This window comes from Mustela lutreola, chromosome 3 (assembly GCF_030435805.1).
Source record: "Mustela lutreola isolate mMusLut2 chromosome 3, mMusLut2.pri, whole genome shotgun sequence".
In the NCBI taxonomy this organism is placed as follows: Eukaryota; Metazoa; Chordata; class Mammalia; order Carnivora; family Mustelidae; genus Mustela; species Mustela lutreola.
In genome coordinates this window covers 15,503,601-15,530,397 of record NC_081292.1, presented here as the reverse complement: position 1 = coordinate 15,530,397, position 26,797 = coordinate 15,503,601, and the positions used below count along the sequence as shown (strand labels likewise).

General features: G+C 40.2%; 1 protein-coding gene across 1 annotated transcript; it reads left to right on the top strand.

The window, feature by feature from the left end:
- Positions 1-2,149: 2,149 nt before the first annotated feature.
- Positions 2,150-26,777, top strand: SQLE (squalene epoxidase). The gene is made up of 11 exons (XM_059165638.1): positions 2,150-2,440; positions 5,438-5,687; positions 13,422-13,602; positions 14,612-14,708; positions 15,656-15,769; positions 15,852-16,023; positions 18,482-18,577; positions 22,797-22,939; positions 23,364-23,460; positions 25,359-25,446; positions 26,253-26,777. The coding sequence occupies exons 1-11, from the start codon at positions 2,150-2,152 to the stop codon at positions 26,443-26,445; spliced, it is 1,722 nt and encodes a 573-aa protein (XP_059021621.1). The 3' UTR covers positions 26,446-26,777.
- The last annotated feature ends 20 nt before the right edge of the window (positions 26,778-26,797 follow it).

The window sequence follows — 26,797 nt, the reverse complement described above, 5'->3', positions numbered from 1 at the left end:
ATTTCATGAAGATACTGCTCTCTTCCCCCTAGAGGCTGACTGATTTTTGACTTGTCCAAGGTCATAAAGCTAGTTAGTGACAGCCAGAGCCAAGGTGTCCACTTCCTAGTCACTCGGTCTTCCTACTACGCCATCATCGATGATCATTCGTTCATTCACTAAATAGAGTTTTAGGGAGAGTGTGCTCGGGTGACCCTGATTCATATGTGGAATAAGACTCAGCCCTAAGTGCAGAGTCAGAGATTGGGTCGATAAAGTATGAACCAACTCATGGGACAGGTGACCGCCGCTCGCAGCAGGAGGGACTGGTTTTAAGTAGACCGTGCAGGGTTAGGTAACAGGGTGAGCTGAGGCACTGGTCTCGGTCCGCAGGGAATCCGAGGGAGGTTTCATCATTTCCTCACAAGGCCCACCTCTCACCTTGCAGCTGTTACACATGTTTTCGTTTCCCCTCCGAATACTCTGTCCTGGACACAATCCAGTCCACCCCCCGAAGGTCCTCCCCGACTCCTCCCGGCGGAGGCGGAGAGGGCGGAGCAGGGCGGCCTTCTCCTCCACCGCCTCCCGTTCGCGCACTCAGGGAACTTCCCACACACCGCGTGTTTGCCCGCGGGCCCCGCACATCAGTGCCTCTTCAGGCTGAGCACAGTGACAAGCGCGTGGCGCCCGCAGTTCTGGATGAAGGAAGGGAACACCCCGCATATCCTCTCCTTCCTTCTGACACAAGTCAGCCCAACTCGTTCTTCCAGAACTTCGGCCTGAATGTGTCACGTTCTCCACGTGCCGGTCTCCACTGTCCTCTTCACACACTCGGCTGGGGACAGAAAGGCTGTGTCCGATTCATCTCTGGGGTCCCCCAGCCTCGTAGTAAGCGCTCAAAAGCGTTCACGGGATGACTGGCCCCGGGCCGACAGTCGGCGGCGTTCTCCCGGCAGCGGTTTCCTCGGAACGAGCGCCCCCTCTTCCCCCCGCAGGACCCCAGCGGCCCGGGCTGCGGCGGGTAATCGGACCGCGGGACGCAGGGAACGACCCCTTCCGCCCCCTCCAACCCTCGCAGCCAGCGAGCGCCCTCCCACCCGCCCACCCGCCCACCCGGCGGCAGGCCCACACCCCACGCCCCCACCCCACACCACGCAACATCGCCCTAGCGCCTCACCCGGCGACGCCGCGCGGGCCGCGCTGCCCGCGATTGGTCAAACGCGGCATAGCGCCATCTCGGCCTACCGCGCGGTGCGCGTCCTGATTGGCCAGCGGCGGCGGTGGGCGGGGCGGGCGCCGGGGCGCTCAGGGCGGGGCGGGATCGCGCCCTGGCACCCCGCCTCCTGGTCCTCGCCTGGGCGGAGCCCCTGGACGGTCCCCGCGTGCTGGGGAGAGCGGCGAGCACAGGGCGCGTGGTGGTTACTTGGTTACTGCGGAAGCACGGGGTCAGGGAGGGCAGCGGCAGCCCGCGAAGGATGCTGGCGAGGAGACGGTCAGGAGCCGCCGCCCTCTGAGGAAGCTCCGTGGAGACCGCCGTTCACCCGCGGGGAAACGGAGGCGCGGACTGGAAGGTTCAGGGGCTGGTGACTCGGAGCTTTTGCGGAGCGGCCGCGCTTGTGTGCGCGGGGGCCGCAGTCTCGAGTCCGAGGCCGTCCGCGGTGGGAAGAGGCAGGCCGAGCGCGGGGCAGCGTCTCTCCGCGCTCCGCTTCCCCGCCAGGCCGCGCCCAGACGTTTCTTCCGTCTCCCCATCCGCTTCTGAAAGGGCACCTGCTGCAGGTGGGCGAGGACGGTTCTCCTGCACGGCGAGCCCACAGCGGCCTTGGAGACGCCACCAGCAGCAACCCTGGAGAAGCCCGTCCAGAAGAAATACATGGATTGCTGGGAAGAGGAGAGCCTGGCCGGGAGCTGTTGGAGCAGTCGATTTTTTTAATACTCCTTTCTAAGTCTGGACAACTTTCCCTTCTTTCCGTACTTTTATACCAACTTGATATAATTTTGTAGATTCCTCTGATTTGAATTGTAACCCTGTGACGGTGTTTGCTGGAGGTTGGCCAATTCCTCGTGCTCCCTTTGGTGACACGTTTTGGGGAAATCCTCGAGTCACCAAAACCCTACAGAGAAAAAGAGGATCTTAGCTTTGACCCGGGAGCACCGGAGGAGCCTTTGAACGATGTGGACCTTCTTGGGCATTGCCACTTTCACATATTTTTACAAGAAATGCGGAGACTTCGTCTCTTTTGCCAACAAGGAGCTGTTGCTGTGCGTGCTCGTGTTCCTGTCCCTGGGCCTGGTGCTCTCCTACCGCTATCGCTACCGGAGCGGAGCCGCCCTGGGGCGCCAGCAGAGCGGCTCCCAGTTCGCGCTCTTCTCAGATATTCTGTCGGCCTTGCCTCTCATTGGCTTCTTCTGGGCCAAGTCGCCCCCGGGATCAGAAAATAAAGAGCAACTTGGGTCTAGGCGGGTAGGTGGAATTTTAAGTAGGCAAATGAGTGAGGGTGTTCTTTTTAAAATTAGGGTTGGGGTCACTCAGATGTAAATTTTCGTCTACTCTAAGGCCAGAAGGCAGCAATATAGATAATCTGGTTATGGTAAATTCTCCTTTAATTGTGTTTTTTGTTGTTTTGTTGTGTTTTCTTTTTAAGCTCTTGACTGTTCCTTGGCTACATTTTTTGCCACTGTTAGGAGTGATTGAAAAGCTTTGTTTCATTTAGTGTTGGTTGAGCCAGTGCTATTTGAAATTGATTTGATTATGAAAGGGGAAATGAAATATTAGAATTTCATTTTGAAGGAGGACAGAATCGCTTTTTGCTATTGGGAAAAAGCGTTTTATTGAAATCCTTGTATTTGTACCTGAGAAGAATGTGAGCAGCTGTGGTTTATGTCCTGTGTTTATAAATGACAGCTGTCTGGGAAGAGTAACAGAACAATTCAGAAGGCTGGTGGAGTAAAAATTAGTTGAGCATTTTAAAAAGTCTTGGGCAAAATCCCCTCCTCTTTCGCTGTCAGTGGGGCCTTCAGTATATTCGTACCTTAATGTCCCAGATCATGTGGATACTTGATTAAGGTCCACAGTTCAGGCAAGTTCCTAATTCTGAGGCCAGACTTCAATCACATGGGAAGTGAGGCCTTCTGCAAAGACAGCGGAGGACAACGGTACATGAGGGAGAAGAGGTCTGGCTTCAAAGCCGGAACATTTGGGGCCTGTTGGCCATGGGTGTTTGGACTTTTTCCCCAAAAGCACTGGAGGGTTTTAAGCAAGGGAGTAACAATACTTGATTTTAACTTTAGAAAGCATTTCCAGTTGGTGTGAGGAGAGTGGATGGCAGGGGCAGGAGAATGGTAGCGGGGCTGTCCGGTGAGAGACTGGAGGAGGAAGCCAGGTGAGCGGTGATGGTGATTCCAGGTTACGACCAGTGGCCTAAAAAAGTCGTTTACTCCTTGAGGGTTCCAGAGCTACTTTATTTTCCTATATCCACAGTACAGATTAGCAAGGTTTGCAGAAGGGAGGACTTGAATTAGAATTTTTGCCCCACCACTTCTGGCTCTGAGACCTTTGGCAAGACCTTCGTTTCTGTAAGAGTCAGTTACCTCTTCTATTAGACCGGGGTGGCACCAGTCTTGCTCTTAGCTAAGGAATTAAATGATGTAATGTGCCCTGTAACCGGCTAATAAATAGTAGCTCTTATTAGTTTAAAGGTAGTGTACTTCTAGACATAACATGTTGGGAACCTTTTGACAAGTGCTTTGAGCAACAGTAATGGTAGGTATGGCTTGGAGCAGCAGGAAAGGAGGGAGAGGGAATCTTAATCTCAGTTTGAAATCTTTGGCGTTATCTGAGGTAACTTTTGCCAAGGACACTGAGCACTCGTGTAGGTAGGTGCCTGGAATGCGATTACATCATGTGATGTTGAGACATTTTGGGGAAGGGAGAACTGGATTGCCAGGGATCAATGATTGGTTCCATTTTGTGAATGCGTCAGGCTTTCTGCTTATTCCTAAACATCAGGGACTTGGTGGACTCTCACTGAGTGCTAATTTCCCCTTAGTGCTTTTACTGACCATTCTCTGGATGACTAACTAAACTCCCATTTCAGGAGTGTGTGTGTATGTGTTTAACAGGGAAGACTAAGGAAGAAAAACTAGTTACGAAGTGGCTAAGATGCAAAGAGGGCTTATCTTGCTTTCAGAAGAGTAGTTTAAATATAGTCAGTTATGCTGGCCATTAACAAAAACTTATGGGAAGAGGAGACTCTTGTCTTATCTTAGTAAAGGACAAAAAGGTAATTTCTCTAAGAAAAATTATTTAAAAAATGGAATGGACAAGGCCCCAGTCCCTGTAGAGTGAAGGAAGACTGGATGCATATTAAAATCACAGAGAATCAAAGTTCTAAAAGATTTTAGATTTTATTTCCTTCCTTTTTGCCTCAGGTCTTCTGTTAAAATCCCTTCAGAATGGGTTGGGCTTATCTTAATCAACATGGCCAGAGAACTCAAAGGAGATTGTTCCTTGCAATTCTGTATCTGAAATGTATTTGTATTTGTCAACCTACATACCAAGAAAAAAACTCATTTTAACCCTGAGTTATTCATGTTAAAAAACCCAACAGGCACTGTTACTCTGAGCGGGCATTAATCTCTCAAAACAGGACTTTTTCATCATCTTATGACTAAAGTTTTTATCATCAGCCCAACTAGTGATAGGTTTGATGTTTATAACTAAATGGACCAGCTGTTTGGCTAGGCTCTCTTAGAGTGTCAAGATGGGTGAAATTAAATATATTCTTCTGTGTTAAGGACTCAAATATGAATGGGTCAAATCCCAAGGGACAGGAGGAATTTTGTCCTTTCAGAATTCTCTTGAGTTAAATAATTCTCAATTAATAGATTAATAGCCAGGATTTGATAGTCTTTTTGTTATATAAAAGGAATTGTTAGGGTAAGATAGATTTTTTTCACATGAAAATCCAGAAGGAGAAAATAAAAATAAATAGTGAAAATGTGTGAAAGGTGCTGAGTAGTTTGCAATATGAAGTCGAAATAGGAGCTGTATGTGATCCTCATCTGGTAGATGCTTAGAATGTACTTGAAGAATTGAGTAATTAATGACAGAATTTTCCCTATAATAAGTCTTCGGAGCCCTTTGTAAACATAATTTATATTTAGCCTGGTGTGGATTTCTAAATATGGCCGTATAATAGCATTTTCTAAATATATGTGGAAAAATAGAAGATATATTTAAGTTTATTGGGATATAATTATACATTTTTATTTAACTAAATATTTTGATATCTGTCATTTTTATATATGATCTGAATTTAAAAATAACAATGCATTTGGTTTGATAATAAGATGTACCTTTTGCCCAAGATGGGGAAGTCCAGAGTCTCTATATAGTAGTAGCATGATTTAAGGATAGCAGATGTGGATATGTAATTAATTTTTTTTTTTTTTTAAACAGCACAAAAAAGGAAGCAATATTTCAGAAACAACCTTAATAGGAGCAGCTGCCTCTTCAGTATCTTTTCAGAATGATCCAGAAGTTATCATTGTGGGATCTGGTGTAGTTGGCTCTGCTTTGGCAGCCATGCTTTCCAGAGATGGAAGAAAGGTGACAGTAATTGAGAGAGATTTAAAAGAGCCCGACAGGATAGTTGGAGAATTTCTGCAGCCGGGTGGTTATCATGTTCTCCAAGACCTTGATCTTGAAGGTAGGTTCATATTAATTTTTAGCAGTTATGTGGTATAAGCAAGTACTCTTCACTTTAGACTATCCTTTTAACTGGTAAAAAAGGTATTACAATTTATTTACATTTCTGAAAGTTCCTCTTTACCAATAGATCTGCATGAAAATGAGAGCAAAGAAGAAAATAAGGCTTTAGTGTATGAAGAGATACAGTAAAGTGGCTAAAAAACAGGAATGGTCAAAATTAAAGATTAGAAAACTAGAATGAAGGTGTGAAGTTTAGTGAAAGGTGAAGGGAACTATGCCTGGTAAGGTAAGGTACATATTATGTGTCCTTTATAGAATCTTTTATTTAAGTATCATCTGTTAAACCATCGATATTTAAACACAAACTATTCATTTTGGGAATACTTACTCACTGTCTACTCTGTCTGAGGTGTTGGACTTGGTACCAGGGATGTACTAATGAATGAGACAGATTCACTGGCCCCTCGTAAGGGTCAGGGTACAAAATACGCTTGTGCTCTGAACTGAGGAAGAGCTTGCTTGGCTCATGTGGTAGGCAGGATGGTGTGGGAATTATGAGCATTGATTCTGGAACTAGATTGCCTGGGGTTGAATACCAGTTCAGGCGCTTAAAAAGCTGTATATCCTTGGCTAAGTTATTCAACCTGTTACGTACCAGTTTCTTCATCTGTAAAATGGGCATTTTATATGAGTCCTTGCCTCCTAGATTATTATGAGGATGAAATGAAGTCATATACACAGAGCACTCAGAACAGCATCTGGTATATGATTGGCACTCTATAAGTATTTGCTGTTTTAATCAAGGAGCTGAAAAGGAGAGCAGTGTAGCTAGGAAGTATTGGGTGATGGGGAAGGGAGAATGGCTTGAGATTAAGGATGGAGAGAGAGGCAGCAGCCACATCATGAAGGCTCTGCAGTCGGTAGAGCAGGAGTGTGCCCGTGACCTGGTTTCTGCCTATATAAAGTGGCTTCAAACGTTAGACGTCTACTCACAATAAGAAGCACATTTTATATTCTGACCCTGTACATACATGTATTTGGCTGAAGTTTGTTTCATTTTACTTTTTAAATCCTTGTGATTCTATCCAAGTACACGGTTCACAAGTTGAAATACATTTCATTTAGTTCATTCATTTACCTGCAGTTGATAGAATGCTGTTTTAAAAGAACATGTGGATAAAATGTGGCAAATAGACTGTAGGATTGTGGCAGTGGGGTAGCAAGAGTCAATGCAGAATCTAGTGGGAACTCATTGCTAAGTTCAAATGACAGATGACGGTGGTTTGGGCTAGCATGGTAGCAGAGGATATGAAGAGAAGTGGACAGACTGATGTTAAAATGAAGAGACAGAAACAGCATGGCTTGCTATGGGATTGGTGTGAGATATGAGGGAGACGGAGGTATTAAAAGTGATTCATAGGTTTTGGTTTGAACAGCTGATAGATGGTGGTATCACTTACTGATAAGAAGACCTAGAGAGGAACAGGCACTGGGGATAATTTGCAGGACATGTTGAGATACCCAAGTGGAGAAGTTAAGCTGAATATATGACTCTCCAGCGCAGAGGAGTGGTTTGGGCTGCCTGGAGTTAGAAATTTTAGAGGTATCAGCTTATTTGTAGTATTTAAAAGCCACAATAAGTGATTGAGAGCATGTAGGGAGAAAAGAGAAGACAGAATAAACCAAGTCTTGGGAAACTGCTGTTTAAGGCTCAGGCAGAAGAAGAAAAGCCTGAAAACGAATGTTTGAGGCAGCTGGCAGAATGCTAGAAGAAAGCCAGGGGATTTGGTGCCATTTAATCCATGAGAGAGTTTTTCTCAGGCGGGAATGGTCATGTGTCAAGAAAGGGGAGGACAGTTACATCATGCTTTGTTAATGAAGGCTCAGGTGAGATGAGCATAGAAAAATGACCGTGGGATTTGGCAATTTGGAGGTTGCTTGTGACACTGACAAGATATTTCAACAGAGTCATGGGGATAAAACCTAGACTGAAGTTGAGTGGGAGTGAAAAAAATTTGAGACTAGAAAAGCACTCTTGAGTTTTTCTGTAACAAGACAGAAATAGGGCAGTAACAAGATGTAGATGTGCGGATAAAGAAGGCGTGTTTTGGGGCGCCTGGGTGGCTCAGTTGGTTAATTGATTGGTCTGACTCTTGATTTCAGCTCAGGTCATGATCTCAGGGTCGTGCAGACAAATTCTTTGAAGAGTGAAGAGTGAGAATAGTGTTGACTGGAGTTGTGTGAGTGAAGGGGAGAAGGGGTAAATAATGGTCAGATCATGGGGGCTGAGTCTCTAGAATTTTGTAGCCTGTTATGTGGATTTGGCTTATGTGGGAAGCCATGGGAGAATTTTAAAAAGAGGAGTTATTCAATTTCACATTTATTTTTTATTTATTTTTAAAGATTTTATTTATTTGACAGACAGATCACAAGTAGGCAGAGAGGCCAGAAGAGAGAGAGAGAGAGAGAGAAGCAGGCTTCCTGCTGAGCAGAGAGCCCGATGTGGGGCTCGATCCCAAGACCCTGGGATCATGACCTGAGCTGAAGGCAGAGGCTTTAACCCACTGAGCCACCCAGGCGCCCCTCAATCTCACATTTTAGAAGTGTGATTAAAAATATTATTTAGGGGGTGCCTGGGTGGCTCAGTGGGTTAAGCCGCTGCCTTCAGCTCAGGTCATAATCTCAGAGTCCTGGGATCGAGTCCCGCATTGGGCTCTCTGCTGAGCAGAGAGCCTGCTTCCCTCTTTCTCTCTCTGCCTGCCTCTCTATCTACTTGTGATTTCTCTCTGTCAAATAAATAAATAAAACCTTTAAAAAATATATATTATTTAGAAGTATTCATGTTATTCTGTAGGAAAAAAGAGTAGGTCATAAAGTGGCCAAGATGGAAGCAGGGGGACCTCTTTGGAGGCTATTGCAGAATCAGTGGGAATTGATGGCTTGGAACAGGGTCATAGTGGTAGACAGGTAGATAGTGGTAACATTCTGGAAATGCCTTTTGAAGGAAGAGTCAGGAGGACTTGCTGATGAATCAGGTGTTAGGTATGAGAGAAAGAGGAGTCACGGCATTTAAATAAGACTTGAAGACATTACCAGGAGAGGTCCAGGACTGAACCCTGGGATGCTCTGATGCATAGAGATCAGTGAGGTGAGTGGGAATCAAAAAGATGGAACTGAGGAAGTGCAGAGGAAAAGCAAAAGCCCACAGGGTCTAGGACCCAAGTGGAAAGAGTGCTTTATGAAGAAAGGACATTCCATTTCTGTCCTTTTAGGTTTCTTAATCTCCACCTTACTTGAGAGGTTCACTTGAGGATGTGGCAATATCCTGAGCAGGACTTGGTTACTTTTATAGTTGAACATCTGGCAACCAGAAATGCTCTCCAAGTAATGGCTCTACATAGAATCATTTAGAGATCTAACTTCAGGGCACATCATTGAGGTTGTAGTAACAAGCCTTAGTGGATTTTTATATGTAGTTTATGCAAGAGTAAGGAGCATCTCTGAAGTATTTTAGCCAGTCCACATACAATGAGTAACTTTAATATCAAAAACAAAAGTCCTCAGGGGTGCCTGGGTGGTTCAGTGGGTTAAAGCCTCTGCCTTTGGCTCAGGTCATGATCCCGGGGTCCTGGGATCCAGCCTCATGTCCGGCTCTCTGCTCGGCAGGCAGCCTGCTTCCCTTCCTCTCTCTCTGCCTCTCTGCCTACTTGTGATCTCTGTCAAATGAATAAATAAAATCTTTAAAAAAAAAAAAAAAAGAGTCCTCATTAACATTTACTATGCTGTTCATTTCCCCTGAGGTATGAGCTGTGGATAAAGGAACACTTGGTATAGTTACTTTCTGGAGTATGGATTTTGTTTTTAAAGATTTTATTTATTTATTTGTCAGAGAGAGAGAGAGCGAGAGCGCACACACAAGCAGGGGGAGCAATAGGCAGAGCAGGCAGAGGAAGTAGGCTGCTGAGCAAGGAGCCTGGGAGCATGATCTGAGGTGAAGGCAGATGTTTAACTGACTGAGCCACCCAGGTGTCCCTGGAGTATGGATTTTTTTTTTTTTAAGATTTTATTTATTTATTTGACAGAGAGAGATCACAACTAGACAGAGAGGCAGGCAGAGAGAAAGAGAGATAGAGGAAGCAGGCTCCCTGCTGAGCAGAGAGCCCGATGTGGGGCTCGATCCCAGGACCCTGAGATCATGACCTGAGCCGAAGGCAGTGGCTTAACCCACTGAGCCACCCAGGCGCCCTGGAGTATGGATTTTTAATATAATATGGATTTATCCTTCCTGAGTATGAGTTTTTATTTATTTTTTAAAATTTAAAAAAGATTTTATTTATTTATTTATTTATTGCATGAGCAGGTCGAGGGACAGAGGGAAAGGGAGGGAGAGAATTCCATATAGACTCCATACGGAGCATGGAACCTAATGCAGGGTTTGATCTCAGGACTCTGAGATCATACCTGAGTTGAAATCAAGAGTTAAATGCTTAACCAACTGAGCCATCCAGGTGCCCCCTGAATATGGGTTTTTAATGATTGCCCTGGGGCACCTGGGTGGCTTAGTGGGTTAAAGCCTCTGCCTTCAGCTCCAGTCATGATCCCAGGGTCCTGGGATTGAACCCCACATCGGGCTCTCTGCTCAGCATGGAGCCTGCTTTCCCCCACAACACCCCCGCCTGCCTCTCTGTCTACTTGTGATTTCTGTCAATAAGTAAATAAAAAAATAAAATCTTTAAAAAAATAATTGATTGCCCTATGGCTTAAGCTTAATATCTAGAATTCTTAAAATTAATACGTTATAATTTAAATGCTGTAATTTTATATTAAATCTTAATATCTAGTGAGGAATTTCCTTCCCATCTTGTTTTCTTTGGGATTATTTTGGCTTTTCTTGGTGTTTTGTTTCCTATATATAATTTAGAATTAGATTAAAAAAAAAGTCTGTCAAGATTATGACTGAACTAGCACTGAATCTATACTTCAGTTTTGAAATAATTGATTTGGACTTCCTGTCCATGAATGTGGTATACTCTCCATTCAGTTAGGTCTTTAATGCATTTAAATAAAGTTTCATACATCTAAGTCTTCTGTTATATTTATTCTTTGACTCTGGTTTATATTTGGGCTTTCATAAATGATACCTATTTTATTATGCACTGTATACTCAGTTTGAGGTTCAGACTTTATACCAGGTCGTGGCACAAAGGTATGTCTGGATTCCATGCCATATCTCAGGACACTGAATTGAGTTTTTGTGGTTTCTATTTTATTGATAAGAAATTTATGAATGGTGTTAAGTTTCATTGTCCCTGGCCATGGAGAACCCCTATCTCGTATTCAGGAGTGGTCCTTAAAACTCCAGTCATTTAGGCCTGTGGTTCTGATGCTCTTATGCTGTTGCCTTTAAAACTTGCTCACTAGTTTGACTTTGAATTTGCTTTCCATTTTTAGCATAGGTGGTTTTTTTTTTTTTTTTTAAAGATTTTATTTATTTGAGAGAGAGAGAGTGTGAGCATGAAAGGGGCAAGGGGCAGAGGGAGAAGCCGGCTCCCTGATGAGCAGAGGGCCTGATGTGGGACTTGATCCTGGGACTACCAGGATCATGACCTGAGCCGAAGGCAGTTGCTCAACCAACTGAGCCACCCAGGTGGTTTTTTGTTTCTTGTTTTTTCCATTGCTAGTTTTGTTTTTTAATTTGCCTGTTTATAGCAGGCAGTTCTGCATTTTTTAATGTGGAAGAATATTTTCCATTTCATCTTATCTGATATGTTGACCAGTAGTCCTAGTATCTTAAGTGTGGGGCTTTACGATTAATAGATGGTGATAGCTCTAAGTTATGTCACTGGCTTCAGTGTTATTAACATCTAGTATTTATGAAGCATGAATTTCATTGAAGTGTAGGGTACTGTCCTTTTGTCAGCTTAAGAAAGTAAAAGTGTTCAGTGTGCTATATTTGATTTTATCAATAAAGTCGAGATAGAGACAGATAGATATTAAGAAATCTTAAATTAGACCTTATTTAGCTTAAGTTAGTTTACCCAAGGAAAGGTTTTGCTGTGCTACTATACTTTTTACATTTTCTGGTGTGTTCTAAAATTGGCCAATTTAAACATTTCAGGTACTGGGGCTCCTGGGTGGCTCAGTTGGTTGGGCAACTGCCTTCAGCTCAGTTCATGATCCTTGAGTCCCAGGATTGAGTCCCATGTCAGGCTTTCTGCTCAGTGGGGAGTCTGATTCTCCCTCCCTTCCCCTTCTCATGCTCTCTCTCTCTTTCACTCTCTCTCTCAAATAAATGAATAAAATCTTTGAACATTTCAAGTACTTCTATAATACAGCTATGGGTTAAGAAAAACAAAACTGTCTCAGTAGCTGGACAAAGCAATATAGAAATACCAGATGGGTTTCAAATATCTAGGTCAGAAACAACTGGCAATTCGCTGAGATCCAAACCAAACACACTGTTAACCGGCAGCTTTTAAGATGTCTGTGTACTGAACCTCTGACTGAATTTTAACTGTAATAATTTGTGAACCATACTGAAAAACTAACTAGTTTTGATTTTGGGTCAGATATGTGAGAGTATTCATCCAGCTTGTGTCTGTGTTGACTTTAAGTACAATTAAAAAGAATATCGGAAAACGAATTTATTTTGATCTTAGCCTAGATATGTGATAGAAGTGTTTCTGAAGATTTTCTTTCATCTATTTCTTTCATTATTCTAAAGTACTTCAGCTTAATATACTAACCATTATGATTTTAGGCCTATGTATGGTATATTCTCAATTGATATATCATAATGTACTCTTTCTAATTTAGATAGATATTTAGGTTGTTTTCAGTTATTCTTTATTAGAGATAACACTATAGTGGACTTATTTTTGCATATCACTTTAAAGATTATCAAAAATTATATCTTTAGGATGAACAATAGATGAAGATTTACAAGATTTAAGATTATCATATCAAAGGTTGTAACTTCTTTTTGGTTCTTGATAATTAGTGCTATAGTTACTTTCTAAAATGTTTTTAGTTTACAGTATGACCAGTAAATTTATCAGTTTTATTACAATCTCACCAGCAATTTTTTTTTTTTTTTTTTTTTTTTACAAACATAGGTTTTTTTTTTTTTTTTTTTTTTTTTTTAAAGATTTTATTTATTTATTTGACAGAGAGAAATTACAAGTAAGCAGAGAGGCAGGCAGAGAGAGGAGGAAGCAGGCTCCCTGCTGAGCAGAGAGCCCGATGCGGGACTCGATCCCAGGACCCTGAGATCATGACCTGAGCCGAAGGCAGCAGCTTAACCCACTGAGCCACCCAGGCGCCCCTCACCAGCAATTTTGATAGATTTTGTATTTTACTGTTTTAATTTATTTCATTGATTTTTTAAAAATCAGGTTTTGAACATATCTCTGCTGTGTTCAATATTTCTGTATCGCTTCACGTGAATACACATAAACTTTTCAGCCATTATTACGAGGGTTTTAATATTTTTCCTATTGAAGTTAATGAATACATTTTATATATAAATATTAATCTTTTGTGGTATTACAGATTTGCTAAGACAGTTGTCTTCCAGACACATTAAGATTTCTGAAATAGTTAAATTAATATCCAGTTGTCAAAATAGTTTCATTGCGTTATGAAAACAGAAACTCATTTTCGATGCCTCCTTATCCTTAGAACTCTGAGCATATTAACAAAATTGATTTTTTTGCCCTGAACTGTTTTGCAGATGCAGTGGAAGGTATTGATGCCCAGGTGGTAGATGGCTACATAATTCATGATCAGGAAAGCAAATCAGAGGTTCAGATTCCTTATCCTCTATCAGAAAACAGTCAGGTGCGGAGCGGAAGAGCTTTCCATCATGGAAGATTCATAATGGGTCTCCGGAAAGCAGCTATGGCAGAGCCCAAGTAAGACTACTCAGATATGGAATGTTAAAGAAACACATTTGAACTTGGCCTTTGCAAAAATATTATTTCATAAATTGTCATAAGTGTTTGGGAAGGGGCTAGAGCATAGGTGTTCTAAAGTAAACTGTTAAGTTACAAGAATGTTAGATCTGCTTGCCTTTGTTGACAGTAGCATGTAGAGAATTTCCATTTAAACGACAGAACTATCGAGATTTTTCCATTAACTGAATACACTGTGTGGTTTTATTATGTTGTTGTAATTTAAAGGATACAGTTGCAACTGAGGTTTGAGTCCTCTCTAACTATTTGGGAGTTGGGGTTTGTGCTTACCTTATTTTCTGTTAAAAGTCAGAACAAACAGAGACTAGGGAAAACCCTAGTTGGACAGGACTGGCTCTTCTTTCAATTATTAACTTCTATTTGCCCATAGCCCTTAAGCACTATAATTGAGGATGTTTTACACATGAGAACCCTCATGTCATTAGCAAGGGCAGAAGTGTTGAGAAAGCGGGTAAAGGTGTGAGTGGACTTACCCTTAGGACAGAGAGTTTGATTATCTGTGGAAGTAGAATGTGTTCATTGTAGAAACATGGGAAAATACACACAAATACAAAGATTGTAAAATTTATCCATGATTCTTTTGACTAGAAGTAACTATTCTGAGTAATTTGGTGGATAAGCTCCCAATTCAATATTTTCCCATCTGTGTATGAATTTGTGTGGTATGTGAAGTTTCTCTGCATGTATTTTTCTTAATGAAATGAGGTAAAAATCTCGTGTTACTTTTAAAAATCATTACATCAGTATATATGTATTTAACTTCAAGAAGTTAGAAAATAAAAACCACACTTACTTCCAAAGTCCATAAATGATATTTTTGCATTTTGTCATTCCAGGCCTTCCCTACGTACATGTGTGCACACTGGAGATAAGGAATAAGGAATTTGTCATTCCTTATTTAAATTGCTCAAGTGTGCTATTGTATAATTTCTTTCTGCTTATCCTTTAGTACAAAGTTTATTGAAGGCATCGTGCTACAGTTACTAGAAGAAGATGATGCCGTGATAGGAGTTCAGTACAGGGATAGAGAAACCGGGGACATCAAGGTGAGAGATAGCCAATGTTAGTTCTTCCTAAGACATGTTTTTCCTCCTTTTTCTCCTACTCCTTTGAAAAGTAGGCTCACCGATTCACTCGTCTGATAGACTGAGTTTTCTCTAAGCCCTCTGTAGCAGGGTGATTTCAGACCGCAACACATTGCTCTTCAGAGCTTTGCAGAACTCTGTATAAATAGCTTTGTAGACACGTGCCACTAGATCAGCAGTATCAAACTGAAATATACATGTGCAGAGAGACAGAGAGGACCTGGAAGGTGATAAAAGGAAGGATTCAATATAAAAGAAATGATTAGGATAAACAAACAATTGTTTTAATCTGAAAGGGAAAAGTAAGAGAATCTGCAGAAATAGCAAAGTGAAATAGTTGCCAGTACCTGCTCATGTTGGTTTAGTAAGAGAAGAGAAAGTGAAAGGCTAATCTGTTGGCGTTTCTGGGCTGATCCCTAGGGTCACCAGCTAGAAACTGTACTCTGATGGGGGTGATTGCAAGATAACATGGGGACCTACATCCATGTGTACAAAAATTCTTCTAAGCGCTAGCCACTAATTGAAAACACTATATGAAGTTAGGAAATTCTAGAATAAACAGTGGAGTTGTCCTTGGACTTTGTGATGAAATTCAGTATTCTGTGGTCCACACTTGGATTTTAGTTGTTTCCCCTATTGTTCATCAAAGTGTAGCTTTAATCCCAGATGGTTTGGATGGTAGTGCTTGGAAGGCAGGCAGTCCTCTCAAGAGGAAGTGTCTCTAGACATTGGTCATTCATTAACTTGAGCCCAGTAACAGCTTCTTTTTTAGCATTATCTTCATTATCCTCTATTACATTGTCCAATAAAATATTTAACTGTTTTACAAGAATGCACATTTTAAGAGAATGGTCCCTTCACTGTGTATTTCTAACCATTTAGCTGAGCACTGTTTATCTTTGTTGTAGGAACTCCACGCTCCATTGACTGTTGTTGCAGATGGACTTTTTTCCAAGTTCAGGAAAAACCTGATCTCCAATAAAGTTTCTGTTTCATCTCATTTTGTCGGCTTTCTTATGAAGGTACTATAGGAATGTAATTGTAGAAAAATAAAAGCAACTTGGAATTTAGTATATATATATATATTTTTTTTTCCCCCCCTAGAACGCACCACAGTTTAAAGCTAATCATGCTGAACTTATTTTGGCCAACCCGAGTCCAGTTCTCATCTACCAGATTTCATCTAATGAAACTCGAGTACTTGTTGATATTCGAGGAGAAATGCCCAGGAACTTAAGAGAATACATGGCTGAAAAAATTTATCCACAATTACCTGGTAAGAAATAGGATTTCATTCACATTGTAATCTGTAATCTGAAAGTAAATATCATAAAAGGCTATGCATCTCCAGTTCTCACTAAAACTAGGCCAGAGATAGGTTGGCAGGTAAAAAACACACCCAGTCAGATACGCTGGAGTTGAGTTGTTTAACCAGCACATACAAAAATCTCCAAATTAAAAGATAATAGTTTATGTATTTTTTCATATTAATAATCAAATCATTGCTTTCAGAATAATTATTAGTATTGGGGAAAATCGTACTTTTTTAGGTAGTCTGGCTACTGATAAATTGTAGCTACCATTTATTAATATCTAGTATAAGGTGCTTTACAAACTTGATTTCATTTATCTACATGGTCACCCTCTGAGATAGGGCATTATCATTATCCCCATTTTATTGATGAGGGAACTAGGAGTCAGTAAGCTCTCCCAAGGATAGACTATTAGTAAGTGGTGGAGCCAAGGTCGAGGCCAGGTGTGTCTGGCTCATACATCCCCTCCTCGGAACATGAGAGCTGTAATCCATCTTCAAGATCTTTTCTAGTTTGGAGTTGAGTACAGAAAGGCTTTGTGAAATTTCAGACATGTTTGTAAAACACTCCTAAAAAATTGCTTTCTGGCCTTTTTTTTTTTTTTTTTGAGAATGGGAATATGTAAGGAAAAGTAAAAATTTAGGTAAAAAGGTAAAGTAAAAATTTAAGGTAAATTTTAAATATTTAATTAAAATATTAAGAATATTGATAAAATTCGGGGTGCCTGGGTGGCTCAGTGGGTTAAAAAGCCTCTGCTTTCGGCTCAAGTCACTATCCCAGGATCCTGGGATCAAGCCCCGAATCGGACTCTTTGCTCAGCAGGGAGCCTGCTTCCCCCCTCTCTCTGCCTGCCTCTCTGCCTACTTGGGATCACTGTCTCTCAAATAAATAAATAAATAAAATCTTTTAAAGAATATTGATAAAACTGGAGGGCAACCTTGCTTGCCAATGGTGATATTATAGGAAACTGTCTTTGGAAGGGGTATATTTTGTTTAAAAATTGTTTATTTTTCAAGTTATTTTTTAATCTAAGTGAAAGCACTCTGTTTAATAACAGAATATTAACAGATATGAAGGTATACATGGACTAACTTAGATTTATTTTAAAGATTTATTTAGAGAGAGATTGAGAGAAAGTGTGTGAGTAAGATGGGGAGGGGCAGAGGGAGAGGGAGAGTTTTTTTTAAATGCTTTTTTTTTTTTTTAAGATCTTATTTATTTATTTGACAGAGATTACGAGTAGACAGAAAGGCAGGCAGAGAGAGGAAGGGAAGCAGGCTCCCCACTGAGCAGAGAGTCCGAGGCGGGGCTTGATCCCAGGACCCTGGAACCATGACTTGAGCCGAAAGCAGAGGCTTTAACCCACTGAGCCACCAGGCGCCCTGGGAGAGAGAGTCTTAAGCAGACTCTGCTGAGCATGGAGCCTGACACAGCGCTCCATCTCACAACCCTGAGATAACAACCTGCGCCAAAACCAAGAGTTGGATGCTCAATTAACTGCGTCCCCCAGGTGCCCCTTACTTAGATTTTTAATAATGACATTTTCAACATTTCAATACATTTGTACTTAGTGAAGCCATTTTTGAAGCTTTCAGAGGAAAAATGAATTATTCATATTTAAGAAAAAAAATAGTCGATAATGTGATATTTTTAGCATTTTTTTCTTTTATTGTAGATTGCCTTTTCCAATCCCAACTGCCCTGAGATCATGGTGGGAAACTATTGATAGGTTTATATTAATAGTCATTAGGTTATTGAAATTCTTATGGGAATGGAACAATTTCAGCTTAGGCATTCTGCTCCTCTATTCCCAGATTACAATGGGAACTGCATGAAAATACAGTTCATTTTCTATACAGGTAGGAGCACAAAACTTTAAACTGGGGAGTGTCTCAGAGATGAGCTCTTTCAAGCATTTCATGTTACAGATGAAGAAACTGAAGCTCAGAAAAGTAGAGCTCTCTACAGCTTACCCTTTTTCTGCCATACATACCCTCCTGTTGTTTGTGGGTTGCTAGTATATTTCATCTGTAATTCCAAGAATATGGTGGTGATGGTAAATTAAGTGTAAATATGATACTTGGCAGTTAACATTTTGGGAGAAAGGGGGTGGTTTTTTTCCATGTCTTATTTCTGAATTTGTTTCACTCTTAGCTTTTTTGTTCATTCAGCTGTTTCTATTTAAATTAAATCTCTCTTAGAATCCTTAGTCATTCCTTAGCTTGAATAACTAGGTTCTTAATGAACAATCGTACTAATAAAATTAGTTCTTGATTTATCACAAAGTGTATATAACATATACAGCACATATTGTATGTAACATATAATAGAAAGTATTTGTTTAGACTTGATAAGAACATGTGATAATTAGAAATTGAAATTTTATAAACCATTTATTTGGTTGGATGGGATTTATTGCAGATCACCTCAAAGAACCGTTCCTGGAAGCCACCCAGAATTCTCGTTTGAGATCTATGCCAGCAAGCTTTCTTCCTTCTTCACCAGTAAATAAACGAGGTATTGTTTTATTGGAGTGATTTTACAAAGGATATTGTAAATACTCAAATTTAATATTACAAATGTAATATGGGATGGAATTTATGCTACTGGGAGTCATACTTGGGACAGAGGACTGGTTACTATGAACACATTACTAACACCAAAATTAGTTTTATGATGTCTTGATTATTTCATAATGAGTGTAAATGTCATTATACTAGTTATTGGGGCAACAGCAGTTAAGTATAGTCCTAAATCTAGAGAAGGCAGTTTTTCTAGTGAGGGGTATAAACTGGTACTTTCAGAACACTGTTGATGAATGCTGTAGTCAAAGCCCACTCATGTACCAGTGTTCACTGTGAAGGGGTGTGCATGGTCGGGGTTGGGGGATCTTGTGCAGTGTCAAGAGTGATTGGGGAAGATGTGTCTCAGGAAATAAAACTGGAGTTGGGGCCTGAAAGATTGGTGGGAGCTCATTGGGTGGACAGTGAAAGAGGGACTTCTAAGTAGACGGAACAACATCTGCAAAGGCCATGAAGGCTGAGAAGTGATGGCACTTTCAGTCAAGTCCAGTAGTTTCCTATGGCTGGAGCACACAATAGGTGTCAGAGCAGTGGATATGTAAGGTATTTCTTTAAAGTTTAGTTTTAGGGACGCCTGGGTGGCTCAGTTGGTTAAGCGGCTGCCTTCGGCTCAGGTCATGATCCCAGCGTCCTGGGATCGAGTCCCACATCGGGCTCCTTGCTCGGCAGGGAGCCTGCTTCTCCCTCTGCCGCTAGCCTGCCACTCTGTCTGCCTGTGCTTGCATTCTGTATCTCTCTCTCTCTCTAACAAATAAATAAAAATCTTAAAAAAAAAAAATAAAGTTTAGTTTTAATCCTATAGACAGTGGAAAGTCATTTAAAAGTTTGTTTTTTTTTGGGACGCCTGGGTGGCTCAGTTCGTTAAGTGGCTGCCTTCGGCTCAGGTCATGATCCCAGCATCCTGGGATCGAGTCCCACATTGGGCTCCTTGTTCTGTAGGGAGCCTGCTTCTCCCTCTGCCACTCTGTCTGCCTGTGCTCGCTCTCTCTCTCTTTCTCTCTCTGACAAATAAATAAATAAAATCTTTAAAAAAAAAAAAAAAAATAAAAGTTTGTTTTTTTTTTAAATAGCTTTATTGAGATGTAATTCACAAATCATATAGTTCACCCATTAAAGTTTATACAGTTCATTTTTAGTATATTCGTGGATATGTGCAACCATCACCACAGTCAATTTTAGAAACTTCTTATCACTCCAAAAAGAAATGCTATACCCATTAGCGGTCACTGCTCCTTTTCTCCCACTCCTAGCCCAGGCATCCAGTAATCTGCTTTTTGTCTCTCTAGATTTGCTTATTCTGGATATTTCCTATAAATGTAGTCAGTGGATCCTTTGTAACTGGCTTCTTTGAGGTTCATCCATGTAGCATGTCCTTCATTTGTTTTTGTGGCCGAATAGTATTCCATGTGTACATATACTACATTTCAACTATCCATTCTTCAGTTGATAGACATTTCATTTGTTTGCCCTTTTGGAGGTCATAAACAATGCTGTTGTGAACATCTGCATATAAGTTGTTGCGTGGACTTAATTTTCACTTTTCTTGGGTATGGTAACTCTTTTAACTCTTTGAGGAACTGCCAAACTGTTTTCCAAAGGGACTGCCCCCTTTTATATTCTCATTAACAATGTATGAGGGTTCTGTTTCTCTACATCCGCACCGGCATTTGCTGTTAGCTGTCTTTTTAGCCATACCCCTTCTTTTAGGTGTCAAGTGGTACTTCATTGTGGTTTTGATTTGTATTCCTCTGATGGATAATGGTGCTGAAAATCTTTTCATGTGTGTATTGGACATTTGTATTTCTTCTTCGGAGAAATGTCCATTCAGATTGCACATTTTTTAATCGGTCAAATAAAAACTTTTATTGTTGAGTTCTAATAGTTCTTTATACATTCTAGATATAAATCCCTTATCAGATAAATGAGCTGCACAAACTTCTCTCATTCCATGGTGATGGAGTCTGTTGAAGTTTTTAATTTTCATAAAGCCCAGTTTATCTTTTTTTTGTCAATTGTGTTTTTGATGCCATATTTAAAAAGTCTTTGCTCAATCCAAGGTCATGAAGATTTACTTCTATATATCCTTCTAAGAGCTTTATAGTTTTAGCTACTCCATTTAGGTATTTGATCCATTTTGTGTTAAAATTTTGTTTATGGTGGGAGGAAGGGGTTCAGCTTCTTTTCTTTCAGTTGTCCCAGTACCATTTGCTGAAAATATAGTTCTTTCCCCATTGAAGTGCCTTGGTACTCTTGTCAAAATTAATTTGACTGTAGGGGCGCCTGGGTGGCTCAGTGGGTTAAGCCTCTGCCTTCGGCTCAGGTCATGATCTCAGGGTCTTGGGATCGAGCCCCGCATCAGGCTCTCTGCAGCGGGGAGCCTGCTTCCCTCTCTCTCTGCCTGCCTCTCTGCCTACTTGTGATTTCTCTGACAAATAAAAACAATCTTTAAAAAAAAAAAATTAATTTGACTGTAAATGTAGTGAGAGTTTTTTTCTTTAAATAGTATTTTGTAGTTTCAGAGTGTTTTACATTTCTTTTGTTAAACTTATTTCCAAGTATCTTATTCCTTTTCATGCTATTATAGACTTGTTTTCTTAATTTCATTTTAAGATTCTTCATTGCTAGTGTATATAAACAATTGATTTTTGCATATTTATCTTTCTCTTGAAACCTTGCTGAACTCATTTATTAGTTTCTAATAGTTCATTGAAAAGTTTTAAATAAGATAGTGGCATGATTAGATTTTTATTTTAGAGATATTACTCTGATATGTTGTGGAGTATGGCTTGGAAGACAGATTAGGCTAAATCTAGTAAGACTATGTAATTGTTCCATATGAATGGTGAAAAAAGGTTAAAACTAGGTTGTGGCTATAGAAATGGAAGGTAGGGAATGAAATCCCATACTTTTTAGGATATAGAATGCATGCAACGTGGTGACTCATTGGCTGTTTTAGTGAGGGACAATAAGGCCTCTTGGTGGATTCCAGGTTTCAGGTTTCAGGTTTCGGTAATTTTGCCAGCTATTTGATGATATTGGAAATAAAGGAAGAAGAATGCAAGTTTAAGGACGTGTGGGAAGAGGTAATGAGTTCACTTTTGGACATACTGGGTTTGAAGTGCTGGTAAGGCATTTGAGTGGAGATGTGTGGAATACCATTGAAGATGTGAGTACAGAACTCCAAAGAGAGGTCCAGATGGGAGCTGTTGATACACTATGGTTCCTGAACATAATGGATTGAATTTGCTATGGAAAAACAGGCTTAGTAAACTACTGATCTTTTAAAGAGACTAATGCAAAGCAGAATGAAGAAGCTAATTCCAAATGGACATAACATGGCAGCGGTAACTGGTAGAATTAGAAATGCAGGTTTTTAGTGGGAGATATGAGTTATACATAAATTTCAATTAATATTTAGAAGTTTTCCTTTTTATAAATTAATGTTTATTATATGTATTTTATATTTAGTTGTAAATGTAGCATATTGTGACAGTGCAGAAAAGAACTATCCATAATTTTGTCCCATTAATGTTATTATTATGGTCGTCTATTTCTCTCAGATTAAATGAAATAAATGCTTTGCTGAAATGTCACTGTGAGTGTTAGGTTATTAACCAGGCTGACTGTGGCTGGGGAATCTTTTTGGCAGCTCAGAAGGTGCACCTAGAGGGCGGCATTCCTGCTTCTGAAGTTTTGAATCAAGGGATTCATTTTCAGATAAGATTCAGTCAAGGCTTAGTCCTCTAAATTAACTTCAGATAGGTTTGGGGTATCTGCTTATAATTGCTTTTTAATTCAAACCACAATGTGGTTGAGTATCATCCTCCTGGGCCTACTTTCTTTCCCTTAGAACCATACAGACATTCATAATGTTTATTAATTAACAAAGATTTTTTTTAAGATTATTTATTTATTTGATAGAGATCACAAGTAGGCAGAGAGGCAGACAGAGAGAGAGGGAGAAGCAGGCTCCCTGCTGAGCAGAGAGCCCGATATGGGACTCGATCCCAGGACCCTGAGATCATGACCTGAGCCGAAGGCAGTGGCTTAACCCACTGAGCCACCCAGGCGCCCCTAACAAAGAATTTTTGTTTTTGTTTTGTTTTATGGGATGCATCCAGGATGATGTCATTATCTAAATTCTCTCATTATAGGTGTTCTTCTTTTGGGAGATGCATATAATATGAGACATCCTCTTACTGGAGGAGGAATGACTGTTGTTTTTAAAGATCTGAAATTATGGAGAAAATTGCTAAAGGGTATCCCTGACCTTTATGACGATGCAGCTGTTTTCCAGGTACGATATTATTCTTTGGCAAAAATGTCTCAATAGATTTTTTTCTGGGCCTAAGAGGAATGGGGCGTTATTGGGGAGATCAGTACCCAGGAATCTGATCCTAAGTCCTGGTCTTTAGGCAGTCTTGTTCAGGCATAAAGACCGTGAGCCTGTGCAACCCACAAATTTCACAGAATTTCTAAATTTCTGTGTTTGAATATTATGTCACATTGGATTGAACAGACCACTTTGCTCATAGAAATTGTAGAGTTTTGGAAATCCCATTCCTTTGGAGATGTTTTGTATGTATATATAAATGATAAATAAAAGGTATGCTTACTTATAGATGATTTTCAGGATAAACATCAGTTTGAGGGGATTGTAAACATTAATTTGTGCTTCCCCCGACGCTTACCATGTAATAAGTGATCTTTTTCTTTTTTAGGCCAAAAAATCATTCTATTGGGCGAGAAAAACATCTCATTCCTTTGTTGTGAATATCCTTGCTCAGGCTCTTTATGAATTATTTTCTGCTCCAGATGGTAAGTATAGATATTTTTATATTTTTTTTTTAAAAAGATTTTATTTATTTATTTGAGAGAGAGAGACAGTGAGAGAGAGCATGAGCGAGGAGAAGGTCAGAGGGAGAAGCAGACTCCCCATGGAGCTGGGAACCCGATGTGGGATTTGATCCTGCGATTCCGGGATCATGACCTGAGCCGAAGGCAGTCGTCCAACCAACTGAGCCACCCAGGCATCCCTATAGATATATATATTTTTTTTTTAAGATTTTATTTATTTATTAGACAGAGAGAGATCACAAGTAGGCAGAGAGGCAGGCAGAGAGAGGGGAGGAAGCAGGCTCCCTGCTGAGCAGAGAGCCCGATACGGGGCTTGATCCCAGGACCCTGGGATCATGACCTGAGCTGAAGGCAGAGGCTTAACCCACTGAGCCACACAGGCACCCCCCTATAGATATTTTTAAATGAAAATTACTGAGCTGCAAATATTTAGCACAGGAAGGAAGCTTAATTGTAAACAAGTTAGTGATTAGGAGAAATAGCTGTGTTTCCCCAGTCTGCTGGCTCCCAAGTGGCGGCCCTTTGTAACTCCATCCTTGAGCAAGATTTTTCGCCTCTAATCATCATGTATCCACCACCTTGTGTGGAAGGCTTAAGACAACCTTCCTGGCACTACTTCAGTAGTGTATCTTTATTAATTCCTCTGGTCCAGATCCAGGACATGCATATCCATAAATGCATAAGTTGTGATGGAGGATCCTTCCGGCCGTGAATTAAAATGTAATACAGTTGTTAATCTTTTTCTTCCTGAACACTAGTTTCAACTTCTTTTCGAAGTAGTATTCTTTAAAATGAGTATGAGCTGCGTAACAAGTTTGAATTTTGTCTCCTATTACAGTGCACAAGTAAAATGAATCTACCTTTTACTCATTTGAAATAGTCCCATGCTTTTGTTTTTGTTTCCATATTGTAAAGTGGCGATGGTCAGTCTGTATATTAAGGAAAACGTGACTTAGCAGAGGCAGTATTAGAAACGGAGCTAGAGGTGACCATGCCACCGCCCACGTCCAGCAGTGTAGATTAGTTAATGGTAGGTTAACGAAACTCCATGGGTAGGTTTTCAGGAATAAATGTAATTCCAGTCCTATTACTTGAGATATATACAACAAAGCTACTTCTGTGAACTGGCCAGGGTCCTAGTGATCTAGGCTTCGGTAACTCGAGTACAAATGATAATACAAGTACCTTCTGTAGCCTCTATGTGCCTTATTCTTGCTAAAACAGAAAAAAAAAAAAAAGAACAACAACTCAACTGATTGTGGTTTTCCAGTCAAACTTCTCTTGCCCGTTGGTATGGAAGCTGAAATGGCTGGGTGGGCAAGGAAAAAGGGAAGAATCAAGTTTTGAGTTGTTCAAAGTGCTTCTTTTTAAGCTTTCCTAAGCTCTTGATTTTCTTACATTATGAATTTGAATCTGTCAACAAACAATTTTTAAAAAGTTAATGAAAGATTAGAGGAAGAGAGTTTTATTGGAGTAAGTGTACCATATTACATCTTTCTTTTATCTGTTCTAAAGAAAAAATCTAGGTACACCTTAAAGAAACATTTATTCCAAATAAAATTATTGGTTGATAATACTATGTTGTGAGGGTTTAATCAGTCACTTTGACAAGTATGAGAAACTATACAGATCTAAGGCATTGTTAATGTTTACCTTCATAGTTGTCCTTTTACTTGATAGTTTACTGCTCAGAGATACAAGTTGGGTATCTTACAGACTGGGAATTTGGTTTCTAGAATTGTGTTTTTTAACAAAAAGTTTGCAGAATATTTGCATTACGTAATGAATTTACAACACAGTCAACGAAATAACTTTTAAACAACTTTTTAAACAACTTTAACTTCCAAATTTTATTTTAGATTCCCTACATCAACTGAGAAAAGCCTGTTTTCTTTATTTCAAACTTGGTGGAGAATGTGTTGCTGGTCCTGTTGGGCTACTTTCTGTGTAAGTTGTTTTGTTGACACAAAGGAACCAGATTTTTCAGATTTTCTTTGGACTGCTCAGTTTATGAATTACTGCAAGTCTGTCTTCCTTCTACATTTTGTCACTTTACTGTCCCTAAGAAGCCCAATCAGAAAGTTGCTCAGAGAAATGAAAAAAGCAACATTTAGCCCTGTGTTACTTCTGGGAAAACAGTGTTGAATAGAAGTTGGTGGTAGATGAGGCCAAAGCTCTGATTAAAATAGAAGCTTGTTTTTTGCTGATGGGTTTAACCACATGATCTGATCTGTGGGAGCCATGGATAATAGAAGACTGTGTATTAAAAATTTACTTTGATTAAGGTGTGGGGACTTGTGAAACTCACTAATGGTTTTGACAGTGCAGACATATGTAGAATTATTCTTGAAAAGTCTGAACAGTAAAATTCTTTAAGTCTGTTCTCATTTGTCTATAATCTGAAATATCAATACTGTTCCTTCTGTAAAACCTAAGACTCCCACAGGTCAGGCCATCCAGGTACTTCAGGCAGAGATCTCAAGAACAGTGAAAGAAAACAGCTTCACATATACAGTGTATGTCAAACGGACTTAGAGTTCCTGGCTTCTCTGACAGATAGGGGTATATTTTAAGGAGTTTCTTGTAAGAACATTTATTTGTCCCTGCTATCAGAGCACAGGCAACACAAGCTTCCAGAGTCCTCTGGAATGCAGAATATGTGTTTAGTTTTATAGGAGATATGTAATTAGAATCTATGAGTAAATTTTAATTGCTGGGTCTTACTAATACATGCATTTTTTTTTCTCTTACAGCCTGTCTCCTAACCCTCTCATTTTAATTGGACACTTCTTTGCTGTGGCAATCTATGCCACGTATTTCTGCTTTAAATCGGAACCTTGGATTACAAAACCCCGAGCCCTTCTCAGTAGTGGTGCTGTATTGTACAAAGCATGTTCTGTAATATTTCCTCTGATTTACTCGGAAATTAAGTACCTGGTCCATTAAACTTACAGGGGAAGCATTTATGAGCAAATATTTGGAACTCACCAAGTCCTAAGAGACTTTTGGAAGAGGATGTACATAGCATAGAACTATCTCACTTCTAAAGTGGAAACTCTTGGACCAAGATTGGGGTTAATTCATTTTTGAAGTTATCTGTATATAAACATGTAAATACATACTTTGCAATTTAAAATGAAGGGTAAAATAGACATTTAAAAGAAATGATTTTATCTTAAATTAGTGCTAACACTGAGGAACTGTGGTTTTTCTTTTGAATTTAGTATCTGGGAGGAGTCATTGTGGGACATGCAAATAAAGTGAAGAATGAACTGTAATGTCTTTTTGTCTCTGTCGT